Raw genomic sequence first — 10455 nt, forward strand, 5'->3', positions numbered from 1 at the left:
GATGGATTTTGGATGACCATACACAGACACAGGGGAAGACACATCCCTCTTCCCTGTTCCCAAGCATGGGAGGGGCTGGATTGCAATGCTCTTCAGCCCAGCCTTCTGAGCAGGGTCAGGGCAGCTGATGGGCAGCAAGCCCTTTTGGTAGCCAGGGGCTGCCTGTAGCATCAGGAAGCACTTTTAGTGTTGTCTCAGCCCAAGGCCTCCACTGGGTAAAGCCACACAACTCTGTGAACAGCAGGGCCCCACGCATACAAGAAACCCCAGTTTGCTGGGATTATGTTCCTCAGTCTGCAGTCACCACAGAGCAGCACTGGGGAAACCAGCACCCTCCAAAACAGCAGCATGTCAGTGGGCCTCGGGTGCTGGGTGACAGCAGGGTGTCACCAGTCCCGTTCTGAGGGCTCCCGGTAAGGCAGCCCCAGCTGAATGAAGACATCCCTTTCTGTTGGAGTGGGCAGAGTATGGCCAGATGTCACCTTGACGCCTCCAGGGCCTCGCACTACAGCTGAGCTGAGGGCGTGCTCAGAGAGGCTCATGCCCTTGGTTTTGGCCAAGGCCCGCATGGAGCGGTTGAAGTGAGCCGAGCCGGTGAAGTAGAGCAGGGCACAGGCAAACTCACTGTAAGGCACCACGATGATGTCAAGCCGGCGGTGACGCCGGGCTGGCCCGGGAAGGCGGCACACCCCCAGGTACTTCTTCTGATCACCGTTGTCCTCCTGAGTCACCAGGTCATCCGTAAGGAAGCCTTGGGAGAGAGAACATGCAGAAAGAAGCTGAATGGTAGAGACTGACACCCCTATCCTGAACTGTCCAGACAGCAGCTGAGGAGTCTCATAATCTGCCACTGGAGCGGGGCTAGGACAGGGGCAGTACTCTTAAGGACCTACAAGATGCCCTGCCCTTGGGAAAAGCAATCACTTGCCCTTCAACGAATGCCATTCCCCTCACCGCCTCCTTGGCTCAGCCGTGCTAAGAACAGCTTTAAGCACCATGTGCCAGCCCCCAGCCCTCTTACCACTCCTGCGGAGGCTGTCAAGCAGCTTGCTGAACACTCCACGGTGAGACTGTCCATCTGGGTGAGTGACCAGCACATCCACGTCTCCACAGGTGGGCTTCCCCCGACGGTAGGAGCCACATGCCACACATACAAGCCCAGGTTTCAGGGCCAGGGCAGCTTTTCTGACCTCCAAGAAGAGAAAGAGGGATGAGGAGTCAGAGACCAGTCTCTGTGTCTTTTCCATCAAGGCAGCAAAATACCTTGTACCTGCCCTGCAGCCTGTCCTGCTTCTCCAGGGTCTCTGTATGGAGCAGACACTTGGCAGGTGGCAAACTGCCCCACCATGGGGGCTGGCCTGCTGTTAGGAGCCACCTGAGCCAGGGTGGCCTCCACCCAGTCCTGCAAAAGCACAGCACACTGTCACACAATACAATGATCTCCCATGGCACTCCCATCAGTCATCAGCAGCACTTGGGGTCACTCGGCTGGAGCTGTGTTGGGACAAACAGCAAGATGCGGTGACACTGAGGAGGCAAAGCATGGCATAACCTGTCAGAGCCTTCGGTTTCTAAGACAGCAGGAGAGAAGAGGTTTTTCATCTCTCCTGTGGGCCAGAAGGGCAAAACTCACCAGCTCTGCCCACAAAGAGAATCGGTTCAACACAAGATGGTCACAGGTACTGTTTCCGCAGCAGAGATGGGCTCATGGAAAATCTCTCCAGCACCACCCAGGCAGAAAACCTGCAAGTGTCCCTTGGAGTCCACTCTAGCCAGGAGCTCTGCCTTTGCAGAACTGGGCTTCCTGACCCGGAAAAAAACCAAATGTCCCACCATTTTAGACCGAACAGATGCCAATATGCTGCTGCCAGCAATGAGACACATATAATCAGAACCTCCCCTAATGCAGCCACCACAAGGCTGAACCCCAGATCCTATTTTGTGCAGACAGTGCTAATTCTGATGGCTTCATTCATTAAATGCTTAAGAAAGGCTCCCAAGTCCTTGGACAGGAGTAAAGTATTGTTGGTCAGATTGTGCCAATCACCCTGCTGGCAGCAAATAATTAGGGGCTCAGGAATTCCCAGTGACAAGACCATCACAGAGGCTGGGGTTCAGGAAGGCAGTGTCCATGCCTACAGCTCCTTGTCACTCTTGGGGATCATCCTTCATTAGCAAGAGATAAACCCATTAACCTTTGCCCCAGAGGTGCTCCAAGAAGCCACAAGCCTTTCTCATGCGGAGCAAGCCCTCCTCTGGTGTCCTTTTCCCCCCTTCTAGCTTTAAATGAAGATTTCTAGAAAACTCCCAGCCCCACCCGAGAGCCTAAAAGCTCCTCAGATCTCACTGTGACAGGCAGCACAGTGACTAATCCCTCATTCTCTCTCCTGGGTCTGGATCAGAGGTGTGCGCGAGTGTATGGAGGGGAGTGCAGTAATCCCATCAAGATAACAATGGACTCGCTCCCAAGAGCCAGCTCCTCGACCCAGCCTGCCTGGGAAAGGGACCGCTCACCACCAAAATGGCTAATCCGGCACACAGGACTGACACCCCAGCAGGAGACTGGCAGGAGCGTATTCTTCGTGGCCAGGCCCTGTGGCCGAGTGACAGGGTCACGCTGGCTGCTGCTTCCATGGTGATCAGGGAGCACACGGGTAGCAATGACAGTGTCCCCCCCAAGCTCTCTGCTCACATTAGGGTACACTGGCTTAGCACCCTATAGTTGTGGAGCGCTATGGGCACACTAGAGCGAGCAGCACCCATCTGCAGCCTGGATCCCCTTCGCTTTCAGCAAGGATATGCAGGCTCTGTCCTCTCACTGACAGCCAGATGGACTGGGTGCTCACACCTTCGTCTGGAGAAGCAGAACCCGGGAGATAGCTCAGGGGTCTCAGCTGAAAGCAGACATCTCAGACACGATGAGAGGCAGGAAAGAGGAGCTGGGAACCTGCTTAGCCCACCACGCCACATGCAGCCTTTTTCAAATCAGTGTGTAGAAGTGACACCTGGGAAGTATCCTCCTCCTTGCCAGACACTCAAACTGAACTTTCCAAAGAGGGCAAAGGAGGTGCCTTGTGTGCCTGCGCCCAAAAATGGTCCCCCAGTCACTGATCCTGCTCAGGTGAGAGGCTGAAGAGCTCAGCTACAAGAGTGAGGGACGTTTCCACAGCATGAACCCTCCTGTCAGGTCCCAGCAGGTACTCCACTCTGCCAGCCCAGGGCAGAACTACTCACAGTCTGTTCTATTTCTGCAGCTTCCTCGCGAGGCATGCGCTCCAGGAAATCCGTGTAGTGCTTCAGCCCCACGGTTTGCTGGCTGGTGAGAGTCGCCTTGGTGCGGATATCATCCAGTGTCCGGAAACCCTAGTGCAGACCGTGTGATGACGTTCAAGCATTTACCAAGATTTTGCTCTTCAAATACTTTCAACTAAGATTTGGGGAGATTGTATTTAACCTGGCTCAAGTCCAGGCCAGTCACAGCTTCCAAGATCACATGTGGAGATCATTTAGGGCCTGGCTCCTAGAAGAAGGTATTTAGGCAATCCCACTACCTACACACGCCCCTAATCTCCACCCCAGAATGACTTGGAATCTGAACTAAATCTGACAGAAGGCTACTGTTCTAAAGACACTGCATTCCTACAGCTTGAAGGAAAAAAAGTAATGCGGGTAAAGGAACAAGACCTAGTACACCCCCATGAGGGAAAGCCCACCAAACACTACAGGAAACCAGGCTTCATTAGTTCTGTTTTTAAAAAGGGAACCCAGGCAAGGTGGACAGCTGCTCTGACAGCTACAGAAGCCACCCAGGCCAAGAGCCCAGCGACTAGATGAGGTGCTTTCATGGCCAAGATGTCCTAGTTCAACCCTGGCTCATGGCAGTGTCATTACCATGAGTGGTGTGAGATGAGCTCTAGACAGTGATGCTAACAGGAGAGGCAGTCTGTCCCCCATTCTTCTTATCACACTTTGTCTTCTACCCCCATTCCAACACACATCTCAGCCAGGTGTACTCCACTGCCCCCAAATACACCCACAAGGGGACCCAGCCTCACAGTTCCACCCATAAAACCAGATTCAAATCCCATTTGTGGATACTGGCAATTGAGAACTATTTGTGAATGTAATTCTCCTACCCCCAGCAGCAGTCTGCAGACAGTATAGCCTGAGAAACTATACTTACCTGCTGGTACCATGTCTGAGCTGTCTTGACTCCTGCTCCCCAGATGTTGGAAAACAACTCGAGCACAGGCACGCTCTCACTGATGTGATCCAGCTTGCGCAGGTACCCACTCTCCAAGATTTCCAGGATCTTCTCTGCCATCCGTTTCCCAATCCCAGGGATCTTACAGGCTTCCTAGCAAGAAACTAGAGCTACTACTAGAAAAGTGAACATCACTGACAAGCTGGGGAGCTGCTACCCATTCAGAGCCTAGTTAGCCATTTGATCAGTGATTAGTTCTGCCTGATGGTCTCCTGTCTAGCCCAAGCTTATACAGACTACATTGATTCAATGCCAAGTGGAAAAGGACAAGCATGCAGAACAGGACTGAAACACTAACACACGGGCAGGATGGACTGTCACTCAATAAGGCTCAGATCCAGCCAGTTTTATATATTATCTCAAAAGGTGGCCAGTTGCTGATGCTTAAGAGGAAGGTGAAAATGTGCATGCATTGTGCCTGGGGAAGGTATTTATCTCAGGAGTGCTCAGATCTGGCCCTTTCCTGCTGTTCTGAAAACACTGCAGCGGTCAAGGAATCCCAACTTGCACTTGCTACGCAACTTCTGTCAAAGTCACCACACAAGAAGAGATTCCCAAGGCGTGAAAATAAACTGTTCCATGTACAGAAAGAGCAAGGGATCTGGCTCATAACAGAGCTAGGATACTGGGTCTATAACCCTGCTCCATCACCCTGGGAAGGTGGTTTACCTGGTAGGAGGTGACTGGCTTGTGATAGCTCTTGAGTGCATTGATGGCTTTGGAGTAGCCCAGAGCTCTCCACTTGTCCCCCTGGACAGAGTAGGCCTTTGCCAGCACTTCCAGCTTCTCTGTGATGCATTGGTTATGATTCTCCTTCTTGCTGTTGGAGGACTGGGCACAGACCCACTTGCTGGCAGGCTGGGCTGCTGTGGAAGAGCTGTCACTGGTCTCCTCTGAAGATTTGACAGGGTAGCGGCCAGAAATCAGTGCTTCCAGATCCCCCTGGGTGACACTTGCATCTTCTCCTTCACTGTCTTCATCATCGGAGTCTTTCTTTAGGGAGAGGTAAAAAAGCAGCCATGTGAGAATAAGTGCATGCTTCACATATGTCCCCTTGGCACAGCGTGCTCCTGAGAGCAGGAAGTCAGAGCAGTAACCAATCTCTGGGGCACGCAGTGCTCAAATTGCCATCTCTAGAAGTGGTTGGTTATATGCACACCATAGCTCTTCATGCGTCAAGCCACATATACACCCCTTGAAGCTACACACACATCTCAGGAAGCACAGGAGACCAGAGACTGCTGTTTGCCTGTGATCCAAGCACACATGCACCTCCTATGGCCAAGGCCGTGAGACCTAACTGGGGTAAGACACTGGTTTAGCAAGCAGCTGCTGCCAGCAGCATGGTATGACAACGCTGAAATCCCAGGCTGGGGGAAATCCTGATTCCTTACACCCACTGGAAAACTTTTCACTGGTCTGGTGGCTGCACAGACACATCTCTCGCATTCAGGCTCTGCACCTTCAACCCAGATGACGCAGATGCCAAGACAGGCACTAAACTCTTTTTTTCATGTTACAGACACAAAATCTTAACAGGGTTGTAAATTACAATGTTCTCATTTTCCCCATGGCTATCTGCAAGAGAAAAGGGGGAGGAAGGAAAGACACAAAAGACTCCACATTCCTCACTGACAGAAGAAAGAACCAATGTATACATTTGCTGATACCCTCAGCATTAGGATGCCTCTGTGTAGACTTAAGAAACAATGAGCCTTGGCCTCAGGTGGCGAACAAAAGGGGATAGAAGTGGGAAGCCGCACAGAGGCTTTGTAGACTGCTATCCTCACTGGAGTCCCCCTCTCTCCTGATCTATAAACACAGAGGAGTCCACGAAGATCCAAGAGCTTCTGAGCTGTGAAAGTAACCCTGAATGACACAGGATTGTTTGGGATCAGTCCAGCAATTAAATGTGGCACACAAGTCCTATCCTGAGTTTTTGCAGAGCGTCATCCTAAGTCAGAGCCACATCCTTACAACCTCTGATTATGCTGGCTAAGGAGGCCTGGAGACATAATTCCTGCAAGATACAGAGCTGAAGTCTTTAGGCAGAAGAGGCAGGATGTTTCCCTTTTGTAATCTTGTTTTCTAACTCTGAAAACTGGGTCAAGCTGCCCTGCAGAAAATTACTGCATCCAGATGCCAGTCACAAAGCGGTTGCTACAGTCTGACTGGTAATGGGGTTTCCTCACACAAGTTTACATCCAAACACAGAACTCCCAGAGCAGCCTCTGTTCAGTAGCAAAAACTGGCACACTCATCATCTCTGAGAGAAAAAAAAAACACACTCAAGCTAGTAAAGATTCTGTGCTTAAACAGAGGCTACTTCTAAGCTGAGATTTCAGCTTTACTGTTGCGCTGTATCTCAAGAGTGGTTGGTACTGTCTTTAAAGCATATCCTGCGGGTTCTCATCTCCTCTCCTCTCCAAACTCACACAGTCTTAAGCTTGGGACAAGGTATTTTATTGACATGCTTACAAATGTTGCTTTTGTGCACAGATTAAAAGGAAAGATCATTGCTTCAGGGGATTTAAAAGAAAAAAAGGCAATAAGGCTTCAGACTCTAGCAGCTGTCTGACCACTCAAAGTAAACGCAAGCAGAAAGCAGAGCACATATCACAGGATCCATAACAGTACAAAAGATCCTTTCTCCTGCTAATTGTTAATAACAATTGCTAGTAAATTAAGAGTTACAAGAAACAGCAAAGAAACAAGAAACTGCAAAGGTGATGCAGTTAAGAAGCTGTCTATGGCGCTCTGGCTAGTAAGTTTGAGAAGAGCAGATCTCCCACTACAGGTATTCAAGAGAAAACCTGAAACAAAGGAGCCCTCAGTGGGCTGCCAGTTAGTGAGTAACTACAGGGTTAGGTGAAATGAAATTTGGGACTGTGTTAGAAAACAGATGCCAGCATTACAAGGCAGCTGCTGCTCCAAGAGGTCTGGGGTAACTTTGCTACAGATAGATTTGAATGACGCCAGTGCCCAAAAAGAATTCAGCAAACTTAAGCAAAAATGCAGAGGAAGGACAGAAAGCTAACAGCAGGCTGGAGAAGCTGACTCATAGCAGAGGCCACTAATAATGCAACACAGATATTTTAAGCACACCATCACAATCGTTTGAGTGGCAACCTGATCTACTGCACATGTGTCTGAACAGGGAGCTTGCCAAGGAGCAGAGAATGGGTCAGTATGGCTCAGGCAGGAACATGGGATGAAATATGAGAGATAGCTTCCTGAAAGGGGGATATTCTCAGTCAGGGAATATTCCTCAAAAGGATGTAGGGGAAAGTTGATCACTAGAGTGAGCCTTGGCTTGTTCAGAGCACCAGGACTGCTTTGGTTGGAAATGTTCTAATGGGGACAGGAATTAAGAAGCAGTAACCATGCCCACAGTCTGAGTCTTCCAGCATGAACCCACTAAAACATCCAAACGCCTTTCCTTTGCTGAGAAAATCTGGCATTGTGCCCCTGCAGGGATGCTCTTACCCAGGAAAAACTATATGCAGGATCTGTTCACAAGGAAAAGGGCCTGTGAGGAAATCTCACCTCAACCAGCTGCTGCTGTCCAGGGATGTCCAGGCCTCTCTGCGAGGAATCTCCCACCTGCGCTTCAGTATTTGGTTTCTCTGCTGCCTCCTCTGCTGGGGGCTGGATCTCTTCACTGGCCAGGACCTGCTGCTGCTGCTCTTTCTGCCGTTCTCCCTCCTCCATGTACCTGCCATGGACAAGATGTGTTAGTATAGGAGAAGCAGGACTCCTCAGCCCCCAGAAGTCTGATCAAGAAATCCTTCTGCATGTTTTGAGATGGAACAAACAGCCCATATGAATTGTACTCTCTCAGAACACAGATTAATTACCCTAGTTTCGGCTCAATTCTCCAATTTCCATCCACCTCACTAACCTGCAACTTACACTACTATCTACCTCGCTCTTAGACTCTTTCTCCAAAGCTTTGCCAAAACATTTTGATCCTAACCTGTAGCTGCCTGCTGCTCCATTCCTTATTTTCTCTTGTGCCTAGTTGTCAATTCTCTCTCTACTTTCATCTGCAATAAGTAAGCAACAGCATTTAATCACCAGCAGTTTAAAAATAAAACTTCTTGTTATCATTGATGGAGTATGAAGAGGTGCCTTTGGCATCTCTAGCAAATGTCAGGACTCCTCTTAGCACTTCTGGGCCCTATTCCACATTTTGCTCTACCCCACAGAATAGCAGCGGGTCATAAAATCACTAAATCTTGCAGTTAGTACAGGGAAAAGTGACTTTGAGGTATGCTCACAGGAGTTGCAGTGCAAGATTTAAGCAGGGGGCTAATTTTAGTGCTGTTCAGCGTGGGACAGAAGTGCAGTAGGGATGAATGACAGTTTGGCATTTGCATACCTGCGAGGGATGAAGACACCATAGCCAGTGGTACTCAGCAGCTTCTGGTCTCTGATGCAAGCACTTAGCCAGGATGCCTTCACTAGCTGCAACCCTGAAGGTAACTTGGTTAATTTAAGGAGCCTAAAGGCCCGATCACAGTCCATGTCTTCAGCCATAATGACGTGTGTCACCTCTGAGGAGAGCTGCTTGCATACAACACCCCCATTCTGGACAATCTGCTTGTTGAAGATCTCTGCCCTGGCTTGGCCGATGCCAGCTTGCAACACGTAGGCTGTGACTGGTTTCAGCCACTCTGCTGAGGAAAACACAGAGGCAGGAGCTCAGTGGCAAGAGAAATGGTGTCCCAAAGCTGCTCGGCCACCTATCTCACATAGGATGTGATGGTTCCCGCAGTGGCAAACAGTCTTTGGGTGGCACCAGCTGGACATGTCAAAGCAACCTGGCTACAGCCTCTACAGAAAGTACATCTGGGGGCCAGACTTTCCTTCGGGGGAATGGCACCTCCAGCTAACCAGCAGGAGCAGGAGTATTATATTCCACACCACAGGCACGCAGGACTTACCCTGAGGTATCTCTGTTCCTTCCTCTTTCAGGATCTTTGGGGGGACATTTTTCCCTGAGTCATCCCTCACCTTCTTCCTCTTGGGAAAGGCTTTGACAATCCCTTGTGGCTCCATAGGCCTGGTGGGAAGTTTAGCTGCAACTGCTGAATACCAGTAAGAAAGACAGAGGTGTTATGCAATTGTGACAACTTAAGATTCACTCGTTTTGCTCACTGACTTTGTTGGTTTGTGGTTCGAGGCGGGTTTTTTTGTTGCCTTCCAAAAATGCTGGCCCTGAGGGAGGCACCTGGAAACAAGAATTGCAGCCCACAAAGTTTGAAAAATTCAAACTAGAAACCATTAAAAAGCCACTTAAGAAGACCCTGCTTGAGTGTCTTAAAAACTGCTAAACCTAAGTTCTTCTAATTGAAGGTATTTGACTAGTTTAACGTTTTGGAGCTCCTTCCTGCCCACATAATAGAAGCAACTTTATTTCCCAGACGTTCCTTAAGCACACATTCTCATGAAGAGAGAGAAGAAACACCTCTCCAGCCAGTGCTAAAATCCAGTCACCAAAAAGAAGAGATAAAGCAGTTGGCCAACACCAAGTGTTTTATACAACCACAGGAAGATACCTACCTTCAGCTAGAAATAGCAAATTAGTAAAAATGAGCTAGCTGAGTCCAATGAGTCCAATACAGTTACAACTGTAGCTTTACTGTCACTAATCTTGCAGAGGTGAACTTTAGAGCTACAACTATGGCCCCAGGCTACCAGGAAGTTCAGTTTCCTGTAGCCCAGCCAGAACCCTGAGTCACCATATATGCCAACAGCCCCTTCCACCTAGCTGCACTGCTAAGCCAATGCCAGCTTGAAGATTTCCTCGAGGTACATACTTTGTATTTTTCTTAGAGGCTTCTCACACACCAGCCAGCAAAAACCTGTCACATTAAGCTTGGAAGAGCTGAAAATGGTCCTACCGGGCTGTGTCATCTCCCTAGAGTCACCTTTTCATCCTAGTGCTAAATACAAACCCCTGGAAGCCCAACCCAGAGCTGGACTCAACTCCTTGCTTCTGTGAAGAAAAGTTCTGCTTCAGGGGACAAGAAACCCTATTACTTTTCTATGAGTCAGTTTCACACAAACATTTCTTCTTTCAGGGCGTTTTGACCAAAAAAAAAAGCACTTTGAAAACAGCAATACTTCTTATCGGAGGAAAAAAACCCAACCCACGCCAAATAGACAGCAGTTTCTAGGCACTAAGT

At 49.4% G+C, this 10455-nt stretch overlaps 1 protein-coding gene across 1 annotated transcript; it reads right to left on the reverse strand.

Moving 5' to 3' along the window:
- Positions 1 to 297: 297 nt before the first annotated feature.
- POLL (polymerase (DNA directed), lambda) lies at positions 298 to 9325 on the reverse strand. Its single transcript, XM_009877334.1, has 8 exons — positions 9211 to 9325; positions 8646 to 8943; positions 7811 to 7979; positions 4934 to 5257; positions 4184 to 4357; positions 3235 to 3363; positions 1022 to 1190; positions 298 to 751 (listed from the first exon to the last, which is right to left on the reverse strand). Exons 1-8 carry the CDS (start codon positions 9323 to 9325, stop codon positions 387 to 389), a joined length of 1743 nt encoding a protein of 580 aa, XP_009875636.1. The 3' UTR covers positions 298 to 386.
- Positions 9326 to 10455: the final 1130 nt, after the last annotated feature.

The sequence above is a fragment of the Apaloderma vittatum genome, unplaced genomic scaffold (genome assembly GCF_000703405.1).
Source record: "Apaloderma vittatum isolate BGI_N311 unplaced genomic scaffold, ASM70340v1 scaffold27009, whole genome shotgun sequence".
Classification (NCBI taxonomy): Eukaryota; Metazoa; Chordata; class Aves; order Trogoniformes; family Trogonidae; genus Apaloderma; species Apaloderma vittatum.

What these genes read in the sequence shown, in the direction of transcription:
- POLL (XM_009877334.1), bottom strand. Translation starts at nt 9,325, where the DNA reads ATGGAGCCACAAGGGATTGTCAAAGCCTTTCCCAAGAGGAAGAAGGTG. An exon ending in AGGAACAGAGATACCTCAGG is followed by an intron (nt 8,944 to 9,210) that starts GTAAGTCCTGCG and finishes TGTTTTCCTCAG; the next exon opens with CAGAGTGGCTGAAACCAGTC. An exon ending in TGACAGCCTCCGCAGGAGTG is followed by an intron (nt 752 to 1,021) that starts GTAAGAGGGCTG and finishes CTCTCTCCCAAG; the next exon opens with GCTTCCTTACGGATGACCTG.